General features: G+C 55.4%; 5 protein-coding genes across 5 annotated transcripts; 4 read left to right on the top strand and 1 right to left on the bottom strand.

Annotated features, from left to right (window-relative positions):
• The first annotated feature begins 2,172 nt into the window (after positions 1 to 2,172).
• On the top strand, positions 2,173 to 3,415 carry VOLCADRAFT_106762 (uncharacterized protein). Its single transcript, XM_002955313.1, has 4 exons — positions 2,173 to 2,487; positions 2,558 to 2,617; positions 2,698 to 2,797; positions 2,870 to 3,415. Exons 1-4 carry the CDS (start codon positions 2,203 to 2,205, stop codon positions 2,896 to 2,898), a joined length of 474 nt encoding a protein of 157 aa, XP_002955359.1. The 5' UTR covers positions 2,173 to 2,202; the 3' UTR covers positions 2,899 to 3,415.
• A 728-nt stretch (positions 3,416 to 4,143) lies between these two features.
• On the bottom strand, positions 4,144 to 5,131 carry VOLCADRAFT_96234 (uncharacterized protein; the record flags this gene model as incomplete). The annotated part of the gene is made up of 3 exons (XM_002955251.1): positions 4,144 to 4,278; positions 4,556 to 4,675; positions 5,075 to 5,131. 3 exons carry the CDS (start codon positions 5,129 to 5,131, stop codon positions 4,144 to 4,146), a joined length of 312 nt encoding a protein of 103 aa, XP_002955297.1.
• Positions 5,132 to 7,489: 2,358 nt separating this feature from the next.
• On the top strand, positions 7,490 to 10,617 carry VOLCADRAFT_65702 (uncharacterized protein; the record flags this gene model as incomplete). Its single annotated transcript, XM_002955312.1, has 7 exons — positions 7,490 to 7,663; positions 7,806 to 7,911; positions 8,964 to 8,989; positions 9,016 to 9,141; positions 9,375 to 9,439; positions 9,969 to 10,101; positions 10,369 to 10,617. Coding segments are annotated over 7 exons (879 nt in total), but the record flags the coding sequence as incomplete, so codon positions are not given.
• A 3,626-nt stretch (positions 10,618 to 14,243) lies between these two features.
• VOLCADRAFT_96232 (uncharacterized protein) lies at positions 14,244 to 18,030 on the top strand (the record flags this gene model as incomplete). The annotated part of the gene is made up of 9 exons (XM_002955311.1): positions 14,244 to 14,322; positions 14,409 to 14,458; positions 14,815 to 15,066; positions 15,556 to 15,655; positions 16,018 to 16,093; positions 16,239 to 16,418; positions 16,750 to 16,849; positions 17,219 to 17,358; positions 17,868 to 18,030. 9 exons carry the CDS (start codon positions 14,244 to 14,246, stop codon positions 18,028 to 18,030), a joined length of 1,140 nt encoding a protein of 379 aa, XP_002955357.1.
• A 964-nt stretch (positions 18,031 to 18,994) lies between these two features.
• Positions 18,995 to 23,477, top strand: VOLCADRAFT_96231 (uncharacterized protein; the record flags this gene model as incomplete). Its single annotated transcript, XM_002955310.1, has 5 exons — positions 18,995 to 19,044; positions 19,464 to 19,613; positions 20,355 to 20,437; positions 22,770 to 22,969; positions 23,415 to 23,477. The coding sequence occupies 5 exons, from the start codon at positions 18,995 to 18,997 to the stop codon at positions 23,475 to 23,477; spliced, it is 546 nt and encodes a 181-aa protein (XP_002955356.1).
• Between the last annotated feature and the right edge of the window lie 622 nt (positions 23,478 to 24,099).

Genomic DNA, 24,099 nt, shown 5'->3' with positions numbered 1-24,099 from the left:
CAACCTCAGTTACCTAAAATTAAGGCAACGCGATAGGCTGCGCGCAAATGTATTTATGATTGTATTAACAGAAACGTTAATAACTACTGCCTTTAACCGAATTTGACTTTGATGCGGACTGAGGGTGCTGTACAAGCTCGGGGCAAAGAGCCAAAGCAAAGGAATCTGTATAAAATGTTTTCACATCACAGTACGATACATTTTTGTGAATTGGGTTTGAAATGTGATGTCATCTATCCTTAGCATCATACGCCCGCAGCGGCGACCCATCCCAGGAATGCGATGTTCCCACGACAACTGCCTGAGATAATAATATTAGACTTTTTTTACCAACCATCTTATAAACTAGCCCGGCAGCCATCTCACCCGGCTGGCTGCCCATACTATATGCTGCCAGCTTTCTGAAGTCGCAAGTGGTTCGCAAAAGGTCGGCCGGGGCCCCTCTCCGGAAACCCTGAGGAGCCACTCCCCTTGAAGCCTGCTGTACCCTTGTCGCTGATCTTGTCGCCGAGCTACACATTGGTGCATCACCTCTCGATGCAAGGGTTCGTATGACAGCATGATGGTGCATTGACAGGCTTTTTGAAGGCGGCTTCGAGTGTAACCTCCCCGTTTTGCCGGAAATGACGGAATGGCGGCGAGCAGCAGGTCGCAGGAGCCGTTCGGGAGTTGGCCATTTGGCTGACCGTCCTAATCGCCTCCGCCAAGAGGGGGCATTGGGTAGTAGGCGTCGTTGGAATTGCTTGAGCGTGCTGTCGTATTCAGGTTGAGTGGGGAGGGCTAGGGACAGGGTAGCTAGGGGGGATGCTTTGGGGTTTGGCGATGCTTTTTTGCTGTCCGCCGTAGATGGGAAGGGCGCTCACTCCCTGACGGACATTCTTTGGAGTTCGGGCGCGGGTCCAGCACGCTTCATTACCCTGTGGCACTTTTTCAGCTCTCGTTCCTCAACTCTGTACTGGAGTTTTCCAAAAACCTGCAAGGCATGTGCGCTACCTAGGGGCTCCAGGGGCACCCGCCGTACAGCACGCCCTGTGTGCGGCACCATGCTATACCTGGCTCCTATCCCTGCCAGGTGCAGCAGTTGTAAGCTGGTCTTGCGGTACAAGAATTTATGCTGTGCACGTACTCTTCTCGCACCTAGACGCCTAGTCCACACCACCTTACTCGCACTAGGGCCTAAAATGGAACTCGCATAAGGGGCCAAATGCTTTTGGGGCCATGAAATATGGTTCCTGGCTAGCTTAATCCCCCAGCACACGTGGGGGGTCGGGTATAGGAGATGGCCGACTTCTGTGGTCGCCATCGGTCCTGGTATAGCACAACCAGCTATGTTTCGCCCGGAAATCTGATGGAATATGAGAGCAGAGTATGAAAAACTGGAATGCACGTTGAATGGCTCTAATTTCCTAATAAGGTGCGCTGATGGCCAAAGGCATCCAGCTTCCGGCACATGCGCCAACCTCTTCCCCTCTTCCCTGTCTATGCACTTAATCAGTCTAACACATTCCAATTGATAATTCAAACGCACAGAGCACGTCAGATAGCACATTAGACGCTTGTAAAACGCGCTTCCGTGAGGCTAAAATCAGGGTCATTCCGAACAAATTTCGGTCCGAATGTGACTGGACTTGAGTTCACGCCATACGCATTTCGAGAACTAGGAGAATCAGGGAGACTCTATCAGACCGGGTCAAGGCAGCCGGTGGCAAGCTCAAGCCCCGACTAGCAATTCAAGGAAAGCAAGTCGAATGGTCGAAGTACCACAAGGACTTTCAGATAGCCTTCCTCTGGATCTTTGTTTTAGGGCTCCGGTTCGCAGCACCTTACACTGCTTGCGTAAATTCGTCATAAGTGTTTTCGATGCAACTCGATGCGTCTCGATGCAGCTTGAAAAAGGTTTACTAACACTCGTAATTGGGTAGTATTACGGTAAGGGTTCAGCTGGCGGTAACTGTTCTGTCCGTGATGCACCTACAGCCGATATTGGCACTTGCAGGTACCATTTCCAATTGAATGCATTGCTAGCTAACGTATTTTTCGATGGGATACTGCTCCATTTGCAACTGTCTTTGTTTGAAATTTATTATTGCTTGCTCCGAAACTGGCGTGTGTCATGTTGTATCCAGGCGATAAAGCTATCTGTTCTCAGTTTTGACATGACTCTATACTCCCCGTAGATTAGATGCAAAATTTGTAGGATCGATGAAGCTAGGTCTGCTTATCGCTTTGCTTGCCGCCGTCGTCGGCGTAGCGTCGGCACAGCAAGCGAACCAGAACTCATGGAGCTACATGGCGAACCGAAATACTCAGTGCCCAACCTCATATTCAAGGATAATTGAGTCTAGGTACTTCGCTAACAACGAGACCTGCAAGTCCGCCGTCAAGGCGGCCCTGTCAACGTACGATAAGTCGCAGTGTCCTGATACATCGAAATACTCCTTGGTTTGGACATGCATGAGCGGCTGGAATGGCAACACGACGGACCCGGTTAGTCATCAGGAGTGTGTTCCGCGTGTGTCGAATTAGTGCTGGGATTTTACGCCGCAACTTCATGCAGGCGCGTATTAATGACTGGAGTACTTTCCTTTCCGGATGTGAGCTTTTGTATATTGCTCAGGTAAATCATGGGAATGGCCGGAGGATGTTTGGTTCGCCCCCTATCGATAACCTTGTCGGTGCGCTGTCCCTGATCCGCAGCGCGCGAACACGGCTGAGAGCGAGGACGGTTTCGTCTGGATTGACAACTCCTGCTTTGGCCGCTATGTAAATATGGCGAAGTTTGTTGAATATTTACAAGGTGCAGACGCTAGAGGCAGCGCCGACAGTAACTCGTTTGGCCTTTTCCATGCTATGCTGGCTGTGCTTGCAGCGTTGTTTGTGGCTTACTGGCAGTCGTAAGTGTAAGAACAGGCTGTCGGCGTGATATACAAGATGATATACAGGAGCTTAGGGCAGTAGGCTGGCATAATTGTAGTTTGCACATATTGCATAACTGCGTGAGGCACATTGCGGTCGGATATGTTTGGAAGGTTATTCTGTTTTTTATCACAGGGGCAACCGTTAATTCTCATAATGTGTATCGGTTTATTTCATACTATCGGATTCATGGCATGCATTCCTGCGATGCATCCATTACATTCTTACTATGTAGTTGGTAGCAGTAATAGACAATGACACACGATCCGGCATTATCAATGTAGGTTTACAGGCCAATGTACTGCCGTATATAAACGTGGAATTTTCGAAATTCGCTGATCTCGCTCTACTATCCACTATACCACCTCGGCAAACGCTGTTACGCTTGCTGAGGTCCGATAGTTGCTGTCCAGTAGACTGACTTGATGCACAACATCTGCAAAACAGCAGCACAACATACGGGCAATACTGTAATGAAATGGGTCATACCACGTACTTCCAGACACTCCAGTTTGACCGCCCCATCGTGAGCTGTTGACATAGGCGAATGGTGGTAATGCTGCACTTATTTCGGACATAAACACCTAATCACCCCACTCTTTCTTACCTTGCCGGCCACTTGTACGTAGATAAGATGAAGATTTGTCCATTACGTCCTGCAACTGCACGGCAGCCCTGGTAATAGCCAAAATCGCATCCTTATTGTTTGTTGCTGTTAAGGCGGCGACTTGGTATTCAACGATATTGCCTGGAAACACAGCGTACGCATAATTTGCCACACTCGTCAGTACGTGAGTACTTAGGAATACTCCGGCTACCGAACCCCAAGCCGCTGATAACAGTTTTTTCTTCATCCCACACGGAGGATTCTCATTCCCGTCACCTTGTAAAACTTACCATACGCGGCTGTTGCCTTGTCCACCCGCTGAAGCTCCCGATGGAGGCTCGTGCAGCGCCCGTCAACCTATCACGGTTGAGAAAATCTGGATGAGAACTGGAAACATCCAATGCCCAGTGACCCGCCCAGGCACAGAGACACCCCCCAGGAAGGGGGGCCAATCGTTCATGCTCAATTCCATACTAATTGCGGCGCATGATGACAGCAGTTTCTCTATTCTCCGATGAGCTTGAAGAGAGTTCTATCCACTTGTGGTGACATGATACAGCGTGCCGGTGCATGCGCCCGGTGTCCCCAGGCATGCACCAGCTGTCCACCAGCCGTGAAGCTCACACTGCCCCTCTCCGCCATACCTTCAGGATCTCCTGCCGCATGCTTGCCACCCTTGAGATGAGCTGCTCCTCGGTTTCGTCGTCGCCAGCAAAGCCGTCGTTACCGCCACCCGGCAAGCTCACGGGATCCATCTGCGGCGCCCACATGCCACACATCCTGGGACGTGTCGTGTTGCACAACACCTCTCACCCTGTACGGTTTGCAAGCACGCTAGAACCTGCAGTGGCCTTTTACAGGTGACCCTTTTCTCAGAATGTGAGGAAGTAAACTAGTTCATGGCCCAGTATTCAAATCCTGGCTTGATCTGGGGTGAATTACACAGCCCTCCCGTCCTACGAGCGTGGGGGAACCGCTGCTGCAGCGGTAGGTACGTATGAAATCCAAGATCCATCCGTGGATTGTGCTCACCTGTTGGATAGATCCCACTTGTGCCGGCACCTGGAACACGCTCGTGATGCAGAGCTGCTGAAAGAGTTGCAGGCTGCAAGAAGTTCTGTCTGTCAAGCTATCGTATAGGCGCTGAGCACCCTGCCAAAGATGAGGGAAGTTTTGGTTACTAAAGCAATTGAGCTATCTTCCTGCAAACCCACGATGCGCCGGGGACGTCATGCTGCCATGCTCGATGCGCCTTAGGCCGCGTAGAGGGTATGCGACCTAGGGCGCCAAGACCATACCTCGGCCAATAAAGCTTCGTCTTCCAGGCTGGCACCGGCTGAAGTGAGAGCAGGGCCCACGCAGCTGCACAAAACGGCCATGCCTGGTCAAATCTTCGATTACAGCTGTTCGGGTCTGCCGTGCTTGTTGACACCTACCCAAGAAAGGCATCGAGGCCCTCCGCGCAGTACTGGAGGACCTGTAACAGCCACAAGGTCCATTAACCGCCATGCAGAAGGCTTAGGAAGTACTACACCGAGTCGTCCTACGCACCATGTCCTCCACAGTGTCGACGAACTCTTGCCCAGAAATCGGCTGCTGTAAGTCCATGATCTCGTTTAAGCGTTAACACAAAGAATATCTGCAACCCTTTGCTATGAGCTCGGATGTTAACTGGTATGATGCACTGTCGCGGAACCCTTCCAACCTCCTTGCGTACTGTTGCGGAACCTTGGTGATGCTTAATTACTAAAGCATTGCACATCCAACGACAAAAGGCCCGGGGTCTGGGGCATTAAAAAGGAAAGGTCATCAACCCGTGGACCACCGAATCCTCAGGGTAACATATGAACGTATGAGTACCATATATCCAACAGCGGTTTACCTTGCGAAGTATTTGAATGTTAGCTGGGCCTTAGTACATGCCGATTTGCTCGTGGATCGTCAGCCTTGTCAATTGTGATAACTTATAAAGCAAACGCAATGATCGTCAAAAATTAATCTGTAAAGTAACTGAAATGCATCATGCTCTTGAACCGTCGAGCGTGGACCCCCGCGCGCCAGCGAGTCAATGACAGCCACTGATCCAGGAATTCATAATGAAACGATCTTCCAGTGCTCGCTGCCCAAAGACTTCCACCCAGCTAGGATGAGCCATACCACATCAGAATCGGACTGATATTACTCGCTCATGTCCCATTCACCCCTGCTGCGTGTGGCGGTAGGCCGCAACACAAGGCAGCTACATAGGGCCTCACGATGTCTCCCGCACGGTTATAACCATAACCATAAGCAACTAATCATCACAGGTGCATTTGCACCAACGCATTGGACTGAAACTTCTAATTTGGTAGTCAGTTAGACCACTGACAAGCGGCCGATGTGACGCGCCCGCATCCGGGCCTTGGCAAGAGGCTGATACTGCAGTGCCAACGTTCAAAATTACAGGATTTTGCTTTGGACTTTCGGGTGGCCTGAACAATCCCTGATGAGGCGGGTCTGATTTTCCAGATCAGGCTAACGAACTGTTCCTGAACGTGGAGTGCTGGGGGGCAAACACCAGGGACCCCCTGGAAAATTGCACTGGCCAGCTTTTTGCAATGCTGTTTTCACCTTCTTTGGGGCGGTGTCTCGGAATCCTGCTAGGTTATTGGTGGCTCGATACGAGACGTAGACCGACCTTTTTATTGGCGGTATGTCAGGTTAGTGCTACTAATAATTTTGGTGGCCCGATATGGGTATGGGACGTAAGGCACTATGTGCCCCAGGGTTCGGATGGCCTGTCCGCTGTGCCTGTACGTACGGCTAGTGACCGACTTGGTTTGTTGACCTGGCCCTTTTGGTAATATCGCTTCCTGTACGTCGGTTACAAGCCTTTCGGCGTTCTGTTGCCAGTTTGTCGTTTCTGGTAGCTTTTCATATACGCTTCATGTTGGTGTACTTCCGAGGCTCAAGTCGGAACTTAGTCTTCGCGCAGTGAACGCAGTATATGAGCTGGTGCAGGGCCCATCTGGTACACAGCCCAGGGCGTACACGTAAGCTCAGGACCGTGCACGACCGAATTGTCACCGGGGCTGTCACCGGGGCCATGAGTTGGTGGCAGATATGTCCTTGGCATGGCTAGCAGCAGCCATAGGCATTATGTTGATCGGGTGTCACACAGTGGGTGGCTCGCCCCGAGAAAGGACGAGCACCGGGGGCCCTGACCAAGTCGAAACACAGCGCAGGGGCGGGCGCGCGGCTCTACGTCCGAATTATGTGTATTCAGTGCTGCCCCAATACGAACCGATGCACATCCGAATCCTGTGAAGTCCCAGTCCGATGCTTCTCGTAGCCAGGATGGTCTTTATACATCATAGTTTTGTTCGGACCTGAGCAGTTCGGCTGCCCTTGGAGATAGGTTTTATCAATTTCCCTCTTTTTAAGTGAAAATTTCACGGGATGTCAACCAGCTGTGGGAAAGAACGGCGCACCAGAGAAAAAAGCAAAAACGTACGACGATCATTTCTCTGCCAACCATTCAAGCTGCCGAACACGAATAACGGATAGGTACATTCACAGCGCACGCACAGGTTATGTTGACTAACAGTTCCTGGTTCCATACCATTCGTCATTTGTCTATTTTCTGCATTTGGCCATGTGCAGCCTTTTGTCTAATTCAAGAAATTTATTGTATTCATGATTAAGTTACAGTTCCACCCAATCTTTCAAGCGATGAAACCGCTTCCATGATGCGACTGAGTAACAGCCCCGTTACCTGAAAAAAGGAAGGCGTATGCATATAAGGAGGCACATTTTGTGTGCCTCGGTGGTTAACTTGCAAAACCTTGGAGCGTTCGGTATTTGGCCTTCGTTATGCATCATGGCGGCAGCGGGGCATCTCGGGGGGGGTCGGGCACTCCTGTTCAGGTTAGTGTGCCTTCCAGGTTTGGGGTTTCAACCCGGATCACGGCACATGCACAGAGGGTTATGTCAAAGGCGTGCGACCCCATACCGTCCACGAGCAATCCTGTGGTTGGTGCTTTCCCTGCACAGATCCAGCCGAGCGTGCTGAACCTTCCCGCGCGCTGGAAGGGTAACCAGTCTGCGGGAGCGGGGCTAAGCAACCTTGGCAACTCGTGTTATTTGAACTCCACGCTCCAGGTAAGCCGTTAGCTGACCTTTGGCTGCGACGGCCCGGAACCAATCTGGCACCCCTCGGCGTGTCTCCCTACCCCCCCTAACCCCCTCTCCTCTCCCCCGCTCGCGCCCCACCTCTCCCCCTCTTCCCCTCCCCTCCCAACAGTGCCTCGCCTACGTTCCCCCGTTAGCCCACCTCTGCCTGGGCCGTACCCACTCCTCCTCATGCCCACGCGCCTCCTCCTCCTCCTCCCCCGGATCCGGATCCACCCGTCTGAGCGGGGCCCTCGGCGGCCTGGCCTCCGCAGCCCAGGGCCCCTGCACCTTTTGCATCATAGAGCGGCAGCTATCGGCACAGCTACGTGGCACCCGGGGGTCAGCTGTCAGTCCCACAGAGGTGGTCCGCAACCTGCACCTCTTCAGCCGCGCCTTTGTGCGGGGCCGCCAGGAGGACAGCCATGAGCTGCTGACGGCCGTGCTGGATGTGATGGAGAGGGATGGCAGGAGGGCTGCGCTGGCTTTGGGGGCGCCCAAGGTACGCGGCCACGTCTGTGGGTGGGCGGGTGGGCTTAAGTGCTGTGTGTATTTAGAGCACCGCATCCCGGGTGGGTCGGACGGCGAGGGATAGAGACTACGGGGCCGGGGGAAGAAGGGGAAGGAAGGACGACGGTCCGGATGCGCCGGGTCGCTAGGTGTCGTTAGATGGGGGCCCTGGTGTGCAGGCGGCTGTCTGTGCGGGATGGCTGTCGAGGCGTCATGGGGTTCATAAGGGCAGCCCAACCGGCAGCCCAACCGGACCCGGACCCGGACCACAGCGGAACCCGACTGTTTACACACCAAGAATGATACCGAGGAAAGGTACCTCTCGAGGGGCGCAACGCAGCAGCAGCAATGTACGCCGACTGCGGGGCCCCTGTGGCGGTGTGTGGGGTAGCGGAAGGGAATCCGGTGAATGTTCGTCAAAACCACTTACTTGGGGTTGTACCGGGTTAAGTTGTCCCGTAAGGGCGCCAGGGGAGGGGCCGGTTGGGATTGACGGCCTGGAGCGGATGGCGGTCGTGAGCAGCGGGCGGGAGTCGCCGGGGAGGGAGCACTTTCACCTGGCGGGGTGCTGCGCAGGGCAGTGGTGAGCTCTTTGTCTGGTTAGGAAGGGCTGTGGTGGGAGCGGGAAACCCGGACGGGAATGCGGGTATGGGAATGCGGCCGGAATGCAGCCTCAGTCGCAACGAGGGGTTTCCACAACCCTCCAGACGAGGGGGAAATGGATTTGTTGGTTACACGCTGACACACCTGCTGTGACGGTCCGGTGCGCAGCTGGATGCAGCCGAAAGAAGGTTCCCAAAAGAAAGAGTTCATGATGCCGTATTGCCGTACAGGGTTGCCGTACCATTGTCGAGGAGCTGTTTCTGGGTCGTTGGCAGAGCCAAGTTCGCTGCCTGGCGTGCGGTCACGAGTCCAACACGTACGAGTCCTTCGCGACACTGCCGTTGGACATAGCCCGGGTGGGTGCAGAGTGGCTGCTGCTTCTGGGGGGGTGGGGGGTGGGTGGGGGGTTGCAAGGGAGCGGCTACTTCCACAACTGCTTTCCCCCCTCGAGGGACGTGCGGTAACTCCTGCTGCTAACCCCTGGGGGGCCTATGGGGGTTCTATACGGGGATTCTTTTCCGCAGCTTTCCAGCTGCTCAGCACCTCAATCTCTCCCCCAACCCTCCCCCCACTCCTCCCCCCCACTCAGGCTCGTTCCGTACATGAGGGGCTGCGGTCATTCATTGAGGCGGAGCGTTTGGACGGCGACAACAAGTTGAGGCGGAGGGGGCGGGTTGGGCGGTTATGGGGGCTGGGGGCCGGGGGCACGTATGAGGGTCTCTGTGCGGTGCGGGCCGCCGCCTTGGGACATCCCGACCTGCCCACCACCTCTGCCGCCTCATGCTGACAAAACCGGTACTCCCTTGTCTCCACTCTCGCTGCTGTTCCACACGCATCTTGGGCTCCACCCTTGGGCTCCACCGTTTCCACTGCTACCTTATTCGCCACCATTACCGCCACTACCACCGTCACAATTACAATCTCTCACCATCACCACCATCACCACCACCACCACCACCACCGCTATCGCCACCGCTATACAATCGCCCTCGAGCTCCTAGGAATGGCCACCCAGGGGTGGCTTCCTCTTGGCGGCGTGTCAGTTCCCACCCCAGAGCCCCCAGCCGCACGCTCCTGCTTCTGGTGGTCTTCGTGGCTCATGTTTCTCTTTTTGTCCCCTCCCTCCCTTTCTTCCCCCAACCCTGTGCCCTACGCCTTTTTCCCTTCCACCTTCTTCCCCCAGGTACAAATGCGACAAATGCCGTCAGCTGGTTCCCGCCATCAAGCAAACCACCATTTGGGATGACCCCAACGTGCTGGTGCTGCACCTGAAGCGATTCGACGGGGGAAGTCTGCTGGGCAAGATTACCCGGCACGTGGCCTTCGCGGAGACCGTGGACCTGCAGCCCTTCCTGACACCGCCGGCGGCACGGCGCCGAGCCGAGCTGCAGCACCAGCAGCAGCAACGGCAGGCTGCAGCAACTGCTAGCAACGGGCATCACCACCACCACCACCACTACCACCACCATCACGACCAAGGAAATGGCCACGGCGATTATAGCCATCACCAGCACGACAAGGCGTACACGAACGGGCGTTTGAGCCGCGATAGTTTAGATAGCAGCCAGCAGCAGCAGGAAGAGCAGCAGGAGTTGGAGCTTGCGGAGACGGGAGGGGATGATGCCGGTGCTGATGGCGGCGGCGGGCACAGCAGCATTTACACCCTGACGGGCGTCTTGGTGCACCAGGGCGCCTCGCTGCACAGCGGCCATTACTACGCATTTGTACGGGACTCACACGGCGGATGGTCGTGCATGAACGATAGTCATGTGTACGGCACATCGCTCGAGCAGGTACGGCAAGAGCAAGCGTATCTGTTGTTCTACACGAGGCAAAGCATGAAGCTGCCGCGGCCGGCGCCGGTGTCGCCGCCGGCAGTGGCGGCGGCGCCGGCTGAGGGCCCCGCGCCGCGGGCGGCACCAGTCGGCTCCGTCGCTGGTCCAGCGCGGCAGGTGTATGGGCCTCAGCTGCCGCCGAACATGACCCGTGGGGCGGCGGCCAATGGGCGTGCTGCACCGCTCGGGGGTTCGCTGGAGGGCCCGCTGCCGCTGCGGCCCTCACGTCTCAATGTCCCCACCGTACCGTCCGCACGCCTCCCTGCCAAGATCGTTGTATCCCCCAGGCCTGCTCCCCCCGCTGCTGCTGCCACGGCTGCGGCTGCGGGAGCGAATGGTGCTACAGCAGGAGCAGCAGCAGCAACAGCGCCGCTGGCCAACGGCCGTGTCCCCAGCGGCGATTTACTGGCTGCACGCAAGTCCTCCGCCGGCGGCGCTGCCGCCCATCTAGTAACCTCCGCCGCCGCCGCCGGAGTTGGCGACGGTGCACCGGAGGTGCGCAAGCGCAAACGCGAGTCCGACGGCGGCAGCGGCGGCGGCGCAGCCGATGACCCCGTCCCTGTCGATGGGGACGCCGCTGCCCGCAGCGACGGTGGAGGTGGCGCCGCCGGCGCCACCGCCCCCGACGGCACTTTGTCGGCGGTGGATCGTGAGGTGGCGGGGCTCAAGGCATGTGCCTCCTGGTCAGACGGCATTAAGCGGTTGCGTGTGGCGGTAGAGGGGCGGCTGCGGGACAGCGGCCTGCCCGGGGCCATGCGGGAGCTTGTGTTATCCTTGCAGCGTTCAGGGCTAAGCCTGGAGCAGGTTCTGAAAATCGGGAGCGGCGATCCGCGGCGTAAGGCCCTGCACCGCGAGATTCCGCAGGGCGTGCTGCAGTATGGCACGGACGAGCTTCGGAAGCTGTTGCGGCCGCTGCTGATGCTTTTAGGCTGGCTGGGGGGCCCTGTGCCCGTGTTGTTGCTGTAAGTTAGGGGCGGGCGAGGGTGCGGGTGGTGCCCAGGGGGGTCGTGGCGGCGGGAAGGAGGCTGCGGCACGTCGACTGGCGAAGGTCACCCAGCGCAGCAGTGGCAGTGGCAGTGGCAGGTAACCGCTGCGGTGGTGGTAAGCCGCGGTATCTACGATGGGTCTCTCCTGGAGGGCCTCAGCGCTGCATGTTGAGCTGGGATGGAGCGAGGATTGCTGTGCGGGATGCGGCGCGCCTCCTTCGGTTTTGCTGTAGACAGGGGCCCCCCCCCATCTAGTACAACGTGAAGAGGAGTGTTGGAAACGGAAAGATTTTGGAGGGCGGGGATTTTGTTTTCTGCCGAGATGCCGCGGTTGTGTATCAGAAGGGAATCTCCCCACAGTCTAAATGCATGTGGCCTTGTGTTCGTCTATGTGTGCCTTCCGCTGTGTGGAAGCTTCGGTACAACGGGAAACTGAGTCCGAGGAAGGGAAAGGGAGGGGGAAAGGGGAAACCGGACACGGGGCGAAGAGAGGCGGGAAAGGGCACCGGCCCGGCCCAGCCGGGGACTTCGTTACCGACATCCTTCCTTGGGGCTCCTGCCCCGCAAGTTTCTCCTCCACCAACGCCAGCAGCATCGGGTTGTCGTTGCTTTTGTTTTTGCTGCTGCTGTTTGTACGACAATACCTGGCCTACACGAGTGTTAGCGGCGCGTGTGGATATGAGGATGGAACAACGAATGAAGGAAATGAACGAGCAGGTGCTCGAATCGGATCCGGACGCGGGGACAAGAGCTAACCAAGGGCTGACGCTATCTAGGGGCCCTTAAAGTTTATGCCTTCCGATTTGCAAGTGGATGGAGATTAAGGAAAATTAAGGCGTTTGTTATATACTATAACTTTCGAGCGAAGGGTGGACTCGGATAAGACCCAAATGCGACGCGACGGATTGAGAGGGAGGCAGGAGTCGTGGGCTGGAGGGATGGGGGACACGGAGCTAAGGAGGGGAGTTAGGGACGTAGTGTTAGGCGCGGGAGGGGGGGAGTTAGGGGCGCGTGCTTTTTATCAGGCCTATGGCTAAGGGCGGCAGGAGAGTGCTTGCATGCATGAGAGCGCGGAAAGTCCCTTGCATGCTGGGGGCTGGGGCCGGGTGGAGTGTTCCAGCTAATTGCGTTGGCTTGGTGCGGATGGTTTATAAGTCACTTCATTGATTAAATTAGGAGTATGGGCTGAGGGGGCTGGAGTTACGGTTTGGATTGTCCATTGCTATGATGGCTCTTTCGAGAACTGCGCATGGAGCTAAAGGAGGCGGGCTTGGACTCTCTTTCTCACGAGTCGGGCAGCATACCTTTGCGCACTAATGTACATCTTCTCCCGCTTTGCATGCGCGGTGCTGCCCTGCGCTATGATGGTTTATGGCTGGGTACCGGACGAACATTGAGCACATTGTCGCGGCTTGCCTGCGCGTCTTGTCATCGCACAACAGGGGGGTTGGGGCAATTTTACACGACCGTACGCTGCAGGATGCTGCGCGCTGCGTGCGCGTTTGCTGGGTCTACAAAGCCCGGCAGTTCCTCGGCAAGATTTCAAGACGCAAGGCCGCACTGGCTCCTTTAGGCCAAGCGCCGTGGTGTGACTCCACTGCTTACATGGACTTTGACGAGGAATTGCATGAATGTTGAATATGGTTGGGCTGGGGACCCGCCGACGCATAATCGCCAACAACGGTCATCCTGAGGATCTGGATGGCCCTCGACACGCTGGTGTACCGCAGTGCATAACGCCCGGTGCATGGCCTGGAGCGGAAACTGGCTGGAATACCAGCGCCAGGGTTTTGCTACAGATTGACCTTGGCTGGCTCTACGACTTGAAAGATGAATGAGTGATCTTCCAGTGGATTCGACCTGATTCGACTGGATCGCGGATCCGCACCCGAAGGTTGTTTACGCCATAAAACGCCTTAACAGGTAACGAGGGTGAACCTCGCATTTACCCCGGCGCTCGGACAGCACCAAGGAACCAGAGGCGTTCCCCCGGGGGCCCCGGTACTAAGGGGAGGCTCGGGGAGGGGATTAACACCAGGGACGGGTTATAGGCCCTAGAGAGGGTTAACACCAATTTGCGATGATACAACCGTACAAGGCAAGCAGGGTATGGGGAGGAGGTTCCCGTTATGCGCCCGAAGTTCCGCCCGACGACCTTAGTCCGTGGTCAAGGATGAGATATATAGACCCGTTCCCGATACCATAAATATCCCGTTCGCCGATGTCTGGCCCCAACTGCCTTAAGTTGCTGAATCTGCAAGTTAGTTGCCAAAAAAACACGTGCAGGCCTGGTCGCAGGGAGGTAGGCTTAAGACGGCAGAGTTTTACGTAACTCTGTCTATCCTTTGGTAGGGCCTAGGAATGTAAGATTTCGGCAGCCACGTGATAGGTGGCGTAGTGACGGTTGCACGGTTGATAAGACCGTTGACCTTTCTACTCAGACCACACCCGCTTGCAAGTCCGCACCTTGTCGCCTGTACCTTTTGGTTTATGATAATAAAGGCTTGGTAATGTTTCGATGTTGTAACTTGTTCTGATTGCTTAGATTTCAGCCAAGACCGCAAAACGTATTCAAATCTTCCAATTTCCATTCGGTTAGCATAGCAAATGTACAACTCTTGACGCATAGGCGCAAAGATGGGCAAGGATAAGAGCAAAAAGAGGCGTCGAAGTGAGGATTCAGGCAGCGACGACAGCAGCAGTAACGACAGCAGCAGTGAGTCCTTTTGCTGGGGAAGCGCAGGGGACCAGCCTATTGAGTGAATTTGGTACAAAATGGCCTGGCGAAATTGTGGTCTGCAGGCGACAGCGAGCGGGAAGATGTCCGCCACGACAAGAAGGAGACGAAGAAAGTAAGCTTTTAAAAAGCTCCAAGCAAACAAATAGTCAAACTGGATGCGTCAAAAGGATTTCTGAACTTCAGAAAGGGACGGAGGGCAGACAGTCAACGACCCTGGCCCCCCGGCGCCCTTCCCATGTCTTGCGAGCACACGGATCACCCTGTCGAGCACGAACCTGCGCAAGACCATCCACTTAGGCCCGCTCCAAACCTCTCCCCTCATAATGTGCCAGTAGTTGCTATTCCGGCTTCCCATATGTCTACAAGACTGCAACAATCTCCTAACCCCTCAATCAGCTCACATCCCCTACTACCCTTCCCTCCCTCTCCGTGTGCTGCACCTTTGGCATGCATGTTCCCAACTCGCAGCACAAGAAGTCCAAGGACCGCGAGAAAGATCCTAAGCGAGACAAAGACTCCAAGTCAAAACGCAACTCCAAGTCGAAATCCAAGGAAAAGTCAAAAGACAAGGATAAGGACGAGCTTGTACGGCAGGCCCGGGCCTTCCTGGAGCAGCAGCTCTCCGCTCCAGGGGGGAGTGCAGGTCCCGCGTCGGGACCCACACCGCTGGCCTGCGGAGTGGGCGCCCCCGCCGGGTCGGGACCCCTGCCGCCGGTACAGGTTAGTCGTACACTGGACCGGGGGAAAGGAGGACGGAGGGTTTGGAAGGGGAGGGTTTGTGACATTGGGAGCTGAGAACAGTGAGGTAGGGTGTACAGGTAATCAGAGGGAGATCGCGCCAATCCCCTATGGCGAGGCAACGTGGCAAAGGCTGCCAGACAGCGTGGCAATATAAAAGGTACATCAGCCTTTGTCGGCCGGGGGCTAGAGGCCTGCTCCCAACGGCCTTGGCCACCATTCGCCCTTTCCCCCCCCCCCCGCGCCGGCTCAGCAGTGCTCAGCTCAGCTGAGCTCATAGGGCTCACAGCACGGTGACGTGTCTCCGCCACCCCTTTCACTGTGCACCTGCGGCCTTCCCCGCGACCCTGAAGCCCCTGGTTCATACCACAGCCTTTCTAAATACCTTCTATTCCGAACTCGCGGCGGTGTTCCTTCCCCCTGTCCTTCCCCCTGTCCTTCCCCCTGCTCGCTTTTCGGCCTGCTGGGCAGGTTCGTGGGGTTGTGCAGCACATCGGTGATGAGGACTACTTCCGGCGTCATGCGGAGTTCAGCGCCTTCCTGGCAGAGGAGCGGAGGACCCAGTTCAATGGTAAGGGGGGGAGGGGGAGGGGGAAGAGGAGGGGGGGTTAGGGGGAAAGGAGGAGGGGAAGGGGGAGCAAGGGGAGAAATGGGTGTCATTACACAGGTCGTCGCTCAGCCTCCACCCCCAACCCCCACCCCACCTGTCCTGGCATTGGAGCGCGATGAGCGGGTCTGAACCGCGAACCGTACAGCCCCATCGTCGGCCTCTTCCACCGCCAATACAACCCCAACTGCCTGCACTCCGGCACACAGTTGGCGTGTTGAGCGCCCTCGGCCGAGGACTTCCTTTTTTGACTTCTTGCATCATCATCATTACATGTTTCCGCACCCTCTTCACGCATCGCCCTCTGCTCACCCCCTTCCCTTCAGAACTGAGTTCGGAACGGAGTCGGGAGCTCTTTTCGGAATTTGTACAAATCTGGAACGAGGGCCGCCTGGCGCCCAGGTAGCAATATGGTGATAGGGTGATAGAGCTCTGTGTGCTAATACTAGTAGGGGGGCTTATAGACGTAAGACGTGGTAAGACGTGCTTCGTCTTGCCCTCCCACCTCCAATCCTCCCCCTAATCCCCCCTGCCGAGAACTGCCCAGGTACTACGCGGGCCTGGTTGCGGCCCCCAAGCGGCGAACAGAGTACCGCTGGAACTTCGCCGGGGCGGGTGGTGGGGCGGCCGCCAGGGGCTCAGCAGCGGCCGGAGGGCTCGGCAGGGGCGGGGGCGATGGCGGGGCCGCAACTGGCATGGCGGCGTTCATGGAGGACCAGCGAGCTCAGTAAGTGTGGCTGGTGGAACCCGATTTGTGTATGTGTATGGGAGGTCGGGGGTTGATTGGATTTAAGATCCGGATTCAGATGAGGTGAGGGCGAAGAGATGGGAAACGGAGGCTCCGTCCCTCCCTCCAGGGATGGAAGCAGAGAAATAAGCTCCCTGGTTTTCCTGGGACGAATTTAGAGTTGGGGCGGGATGAGGGGGTTGGAGGATTGCCTGCAGCCGCAGCCGTCATCGACACCGCTTTCCCGCCTGCTGTCATTGCACCTCCCTCCATGTACATACGTACATACATATATACATACATATATACGTACATACTCACATACGCACAGGCAAGCCGGTGCCCGTCATGAGTCCCGGCGTCATGATCGTGCTAAGGCCCGGGAGCTTCTGGAGGAGGTGGCGCCCAGGGAGACGGGCCGAGATAAAGTGGTGGGTGGTGGGTGCGGGGCAGGCGGGGACTCCCTCTGTGCGCTACTCCCGGCGCCTGTTGCGCTCATCAATGTGAATCTGGCTGCTGGTGTTGATATTGCTGCTGCAATTGCTGTAGATGCTGCTGGTAGGTACTGGTACTGTTGTCGTTTGTTCCTGGATAGGAGAGCCCCTCCCTGGACTTCTCACCGCGGGGCCCCCTGGACTGTATCACCTAAAGCCGGAAACTCTTACAGCCCTCACTCACAGCGTACCCCAGCCTACCTCTCTCCTCACCCGCCTACCCACCCGTCGCTGCCCGAACCAAACCGTTGGCAACTGTACCAACCGACGCCAACTGCCATGTGCCAACTGCCATGTGTCTATCAGTTGGCGGAGCGGGCTGCTCGGCGGGAGTTGGCACGCAGTCGTGACGATGACGGTCCCGGGGGCTTCATCCCCGGGGCTGGGAGGGGAGGGGAGGACGAGCTGATGGGGGGCGGCGACAGCTTTGAGGCAGCCAAAGCCAGGTGGGTGCGAGATAGCAGTGTGTATATGTGTGACGGAGGCATTGGCGGTGGTGTGGGTGCGGGCTGGGGTTGAGGCGGATGGTGATGGTGGTTGGCGAACCCGGTTGGTAGGGGGGAAAGTGGGTCGTGCGTCAGGGCCCCCATGGTGGTGCAGTTGGGTGGGCGGATTGAGCGACGTTGCGTTGTGTGAGAGCAGCAGTGCCTGGCCGGCGGGATGAATGGACGCCAACTCCGAGACCGCCAACGGCTAACTGTACTCGGCTTACTTCGAATCAGCTCCTACTGCTGCATTGAAGCCGAATGAACCCGAATGAATGTAAAGGGGTCAATAGGGAATAGAAATAGCTACTTGGCCGCCGTTACCGCCACCTATGCCAATGCCGCCAGCAGTAGTTGACTCTTTTATTTCTCGGATCACGTGGTCTCCCGCATGGCCCCCTCCGCGGTATCCCGCACACCTCCCTGTCCATGACCCTGTCGGCTTGGACCCTGGTGGTTGTACGACACAGAGAGGCCCGCCGTGCTGAGTCAGCTCGTCAGCGGGGCCTGGCTCGAGTGGAGGAGGTGTCCCAGCGCGCCGCTGCCTTCGCGGCCAAAGAGGAGGAGAAGCTGGCGGGGCTGAGGGCGCTGCTGGCTAAGGGACCTATCACCATTGCCAAGAGGCCCGCGTAAGGGGGGGTACGAGGAGTTGGAGGAGGAGCGATTGATGCTGGCGTTGACTGATGCCAGCAAGAACTTCTTGGAGGGAGGGATGAAGGTGGAATAAAGGGCGAATAGGCTCTTTCCTTTCATCAGGGTGATGACAATGACGCCGCGGGGTAATGGCTGGTTGTCCAAGCGATGGCTGAGACCTGGCTGAGATATCGCTGAGAGGGACGAATCGTTACCTAGGACCAGCTGCTTCACCACCGTCGCTGCGTGTGCGATCTGGAGGTCAGTGGGGGTCAGTGCGGGTCAGGAGGGGTACGGATGATATTGATCATTATGGTGATGGTGGTGGTGGTGGTGGTGGTGGTGGTGGCGGTGTTCAGGCGCTCCATGTAGAGGTGGACTATCGGCGTGCCGCTACGTCCTCCTGACTTGCTGCTGTTGGCGTGTCTTAAAACTGTGCGTTGGGTTCAAACTGTGTGTTTGGTAGCACCCCGTCGGTTGCTCGGGGGCTTTTAGGGGCACCCGAAGCAGGGTGCACGTGTCGTAGCAACAGCCATGACGAAGGACTGAGTGCCATTGTCATTTCGGGGCGACACAAGGTGCGGAGAAGACGCCTTCGCAAGTCTGCATTTCACCGTGCACGGCGCCAGCACGTGCAAGATGTTGTTATGATGTTGGTTGGCTTGGGGCATGAGATTTCCAGGAGGATTCTGGGAGGAAATAGTCGACCCGAGTGCTGAAGTATTTTTAAGTAAAATAGTAGCTGAAATATTCAATGTGACATCAAATTTTCCAGGAGCAGACAGACATGTGGCTGAAGACATATTCAGCTATGCAAGCATATCCCTAGAATGTTTGGCTGCTATATAGGGTCAGGGCAGGGTCCCCTTCGGACGTCGTATGCTTATGTTTGACTGTGGCGCAACGTGACGCAAGTCCAGCGGAGGGTCGGGAACCGCTCCGGACAGGCTGGCCCCCTGACTGAATGGCCGTGAAGCAGAAATTTGTACCGTCATATACAAGTAAAAGGAGCTCGTAAGGACTTTTACGGGACCATCCTTACGTTCATTTGCTTGCTTCTAGATGGACATTTTGCGGTTTTGCATTCTGCCACCGACAGTTAGGCTGGGTTAGGGAGGGCACGACTGCACGGACACCCGGGTGCGACGTGAAGCCTCCACGCTGGAGCGGCCCAATCGACTTTTCCATCAGCGCGTTTTAGTCGCCAATGCAGCATCACAGTCAAATATCTGTCTTACATTAGCTGGCAGCTACGACAAACACGCGCACAGAAGCTGTCATGACACCAGTCTCGCATTCCTCGGGACAAACTTAGATGGGACATCTTAGGGACGCAACCTCCGCGGCCCATGCGTGTAGCCTTGGCCCTACGCTGTCGCGGCCCGTGAGGTACAGCCGAGACGGGCGCGTGTCGTCCCCGTGTCCGTCCCCAGGTGCAGCGGTAGCACTGCCTTGGCGGGTCGGCGGGAGGGCGCTTGCCTGGGCCTGCCCCCGGGCAACCTAAGAAGCCCAGGGAAGACTTGGCAGGCAGGGTTAGGCAGCACAAAGGAAAAAAAGGCGGCTGACCTTGACGCTGGCAAGGGGTGGGCGATGAATGTGACTATATTCTAGGGAAGGCGCAGGTTGTTTTCCGTGGCCACATTTCGACAGAGCTGTTTCGTGCGGACTTAGGGTGTTACGCTGTCAATAGTGGAACTGCGTAACCACGCGTACTTCTTGCCCCAAGAATGAATGGCACGACGGCCCACTAACTAGGTTTTGTGCATGTAAGTATCGCATGAAAGAGATCCCGATGCATGATCAGCAAAACATACGTCCATAGTTAACGCCTTCGTTATGACTCCTGAAAAAATAGCAGCGCAATTCATTGGCAGTACTGTGATCCCAACGTTTTTTCAGGATTAGTACACTGGATTCGTTGTGGCAGCACTTTTTTTAGCTCTCTTAAATACCTGTACACAGCCTCCGTGTGGACCATGGCGATTAAGTTAAGAGGATCACCGCAACAAGGATCGACATTCTGTCTCCCTGCCCCTCCAGGCAGAGGGTTGCAAAAAGGGTCTAATCCCCCAATCCCGGGGGGTGGTAGTGGTCAGCCATCCTCCCATCCTGGCTGGGGTGACCGACTCCCATCTCCCATCTTAAGGGCCGGTGCTAATGGCCCATCCCTTGAGACAGGTTTCCCATCCTGCCAGCAAGGGTCCCATCCCCAATCCTACGGCCAGCGTTTCCAATCCCATCCTGCAGCTGTGTCCCCCCAATCCTCATCCTGTCAGCCAGTATCCCTTCCCATCCCTTCGACCAGGGCCATCCCCATCCTGCAGCTGTGTTCACAACCGAAAGCTGTCAGCCAGGGTCGCATCCCCATCCCTTGTCAGCTACAAACCTGCTCCTTACGTTTACACAGGTGCTGTAATATCGGCTTTCTCTTTAGGCGTAAATCAGGGGAATGACCAGGGTTATTTTCTATTTCCGCGAGGTATTTTTCTCTTGCTCTATGGCTTATTTCCTCTAGCGTCAAATTCCGAAACGACAAACGCTCTTTGAAGCGGATCTCGGCCGAGGGAGAGCTCGCAGCACAGAGGTCTATGTATCTGTTTGCACACTGGCTGTTAATGCACATAGCGCGTCGTCCTAACGGAGGGAGGAGAGTTATGTTCAATGGATGGCCACAACAACAAATTATTATGCTGTGGTTAGTATGGCAGAACAAACAAGGGTGTTCTGTCAAAATGTCCATGGTTTGGAACGCGGGATGATGAAGAAGGGGCGGGTGCACCAATGGTTCACCCCCTGCATAGGTGGTCAGCTGCACAGGCGGGCACCAATATTTCACGTTGGATACGCCAAAGCGCAATGACAAACAACCTGAGTCTTGCATGCTGTACAGCAGGCTCGTACGACATACATTGTATATACATACGACAAGGCTGCTTAGGACGGTCAGTGTCTGACGACTATTATCTTGTGTCCGTAGAGGGAGCAGCATTGGATTGTTCCGCGTTTCATAGACATTTTGCTGAGTCATGGAGCCGTTTTCCTGTGGGGAGGCCCTGCCGTACAGGTTCGTCCATCTTCTTATGGGCCTTAAGGGCTGAGCAAGCCAACGTAACGGACGTTTCACGTTACCTGAGCAAAGTGAGCTGTCCATCAAGCACTGCTGCGCGACATCTGACTTTGTGCTTTATAACCACGTGCCACAGGGACAGGCTGAATCTTTATGTTGTGAATTCCTTATGTAATGTAATGTAATGTAATGTAATGTGTTACAGAGTGGGAGGCTTCTGGGCCGCTTTATCACATTGTCAGTTCTACGATCATTTATCACCTTATAGCACCATCCACCACTACCACACTGTCTTCGCCATACGAACTGTAAGTCCAAGGCGGCGGATCCAGCCTTCAGGGACCCCTCCTCATCCATTCACCCGAACACCCGAAGAGACGGAGGGTTCGGCAATCGCCACCAATCCAGCGTGCGAATCTGGTCCATCAACTGTGACCTCAACTCCACATCTCAGCAGCTAGCCATAATCTCGCGCTCCCGACTAGTTCGGGGGTCTCCCCAGGAATCGAACCCAGGACCTTAAACCGCTAATTGCAGTAGTGTCAACCCAGACCAGAGAATTCCTTATGTATCATTTCTGTTGAAGCTGTGAATGCGGACGGGTCATTGGTACTGCTGCCCGCATAACCATAACACCTGAAAGCCCTTACTAGTTGATGTTGTTACAGGGTGGTTAAGCTTCACCAGTGGCCTCCTTCCCGAGGCAATTCCCTGCTCTCCCCTGCTAGAGGGGCACCCTAATCCATTCACCCCATCCGACTTCAGAGTGTACTCTTTGAGTTTGGCAACTCACCACCAGCATCCAACCAAATCTAGCGGATCAACGGCACGTCAACTTAGTTCCTGGTCAGCTCGCAAGTTGTATTAGCTTCGGTGCTGGATTATGTGTTGGGAAGGTTTCCCGGCTGTGAGAAAGCCTTCCCGCCTAGAGTAGCTAACCGACACCGCAGCGACCGCCTCGGCAAACGTTCTGCTGACCGAGAAGCATTCATTATTTCCACCCGGTGGTATTGACGATGTGGACGTTTTAAGTTTTTGCTTTCGGGGGAGCCGCTAGCCGGAGAGCCAGGGCTGTCGTACTGCCTTGCTGCTGCCTTTTGTGTGCTGTCGTGCTGCACGAATGCTGCTGCGCGTGTGAGGTGCGCGAAATTCCACCATGATCTGTCTTTACTACCAACGCCATTCCAGGGTGAGGAGGCCTGGGACAATGTGCCACCGAGCATTCGTTTCATTTCAGATCTTGGGCTGAGGGTATCACAAATTGTTGATCAGGAAACATTCTTGGCATTCTGGCCAGCATGGGCGCGTTAGCAACTGAGGGCCAACAGGGGGACAGGATGGGAGCATTTCCTCCTCCCTGTTCAATTGCATCCATGCGCTGAGTGCATGCACCCTCTTCTTGCCACAATTTCGAGGATGAGTTTCTTGTTCCCACCTCCCCAACTTTTTATTGGTGTAGTTTGGACATTTGTATAAGCCGTATGTTGGATTGCCGTGTTTGTCGATCAAACAGCTGCTGACCGTCATCCGTGAATTGCTGCAGTTCTTTGGATGGCGTGACCCCATGTTATCACCGACGCAGTCAGCGTTGGTGCAGGGCAGCGAAAGCTGCTCAACCGTATGCACTACCGGCCTTATGCACCGTTTATGTATACCCACACCCGTGTTGCAGGCGACATGGGGCAAGCCGCCACCGGTTCGAGCCGCACTTACATGGAGCTAGGAGCGGCAAGTTGGCTAGGTATTCAGACAATGATTCGGGACACGGTGGCCAAGGTTGACATAAGCGTATGCGAATTCGTTCAGATAGTTCGAGGATTGAACAAGATGGAGGATGGAGGGACGGCCATTTTGCAGCAAAGCAGAAACATGGTACGTCTCGAATATATACTGAATTTACTTTGCGCTTAGTTACATGGCAGCCGTACTAGCGACCACTCCAGGGCATCCTAATCTCGATTAGGATTTAGCAACCCCAAGCCCCGCCATACTAATCACTATCCATGTACAATAGGCGAAATTTGTTTAACTGCACTCTTAGCGAAAACATGCTGTCTTTTGACGAGGAAATTGCAGAAGTGTCGGCGGCGGAGCCTAATAACAAAGGCTTATGCGAGCACCTGAAGACACTATGGTAACTGAAGCACGACCAACAACAACAACAACGCGAGGTACGCGAGGAAGCTCGACAACAATACGAGGACAAGGACTTGGATGAGCCTTGAGTTTCATAGGTATCAAGGAATGGAGCATTCCAAATGCCTGCCTATCGTGTGGAAATTGAGGCATCCTGTTGCCTGCCCCTGCTCTTTCACAGGGCGCAAGGAGCACATCGAGATCGACGTCCAGTGTGAGTGTGAAGGAATTGGAGAAGCTATGAATGGAGCCTAGCACTAGAAAGTGTTTGGTAATTCTCCTGGTATGTCAGTGCACTAGGAAAGGCATCCCTTCATAGATAGCCTATCCTGGCATACTCAGTCCACAGCAGCACATATTTAGTCACATATCGATATGTTGTGCACTTCAGACATGCTGCATACGTTTCACTCTGCATGGCAGAAACTAGCATGGCCCTTCCATGTCGGCAAGCCAACGGAAAAATCAATTGATGCTATGGAAAATTGTTTATGATTCTGTCAATGTTGGTTGGGAAGCAGATGTCGCTGCTATCTATGGTGGCAGTTATGCAAGTGTTGGCATCTTGCAGCTTTAAGACTTCATAAGTCTCCACGTCCTTGACTAGTTTTTGCGAGCGGTATACCAAGTAGGTGGTACAACAAATGCCAAGGTTATCACAATAAACAGGACTTGGTCTGCCAACTTTATGCCTAGCCACCAAATAACAGCCAGGAAAAAAGCTGGCAAATACATAAAAAAAGGACGCCTAAGACAACACCATAACGGCATTTAAATGCTGTTGCCTTGGCCAGCGCTACAACTGCAGGGGTCTTAAACTTGCAGGACGCTAACCCTTGCATAACTGCCACCATAGATGGCAGTGA

This window comes from Volvox carteri, assembly GCF_000143455.1.
Source record: "Volvox carteri f. nagariensis unplaced genomic scaffold VOLCAscaffold_50, whole genome shotgun sequence".
Classification (NCBI taxonomy): domain Eukaryota; kingdom Viridiplantae; phylum Chlorophyta; class Chlorophyceae; order Chlamydomonadales; family Volvocaceae; genus Volvox; species Volvox carteri.
Note: the sequence above shows the minus strand (reverse complement) of the source record. Positions and strands in the feature narration are given on the sequence as shown.

Bases quoted from the DNA above. Each gene is read 5' to 3' on its own strand.
- VOLCADRAFT_106762 (XM_002955313.1), top strand. From the start codon at position 2,203: ATGAAGCTAGGTCTGCTTATCGCTTTGCTTGCCGCCGTCGTCGGCGTA. The intron at 2,618-2,697 runs GTAAATCATGGG...CCTGATCCGCAG, and splicing joins AGCTTTTGTATATTGCTCAG to CGCGCGAACACGGCTGAGAG. The intron at 2,798-2,869 runs GTGCAGACGCTA...CTGTGCTTGCAG, and splicing joins GTTTGTTGAATATTTACAAG to CGTTGTTTGTGGCTTACTGG.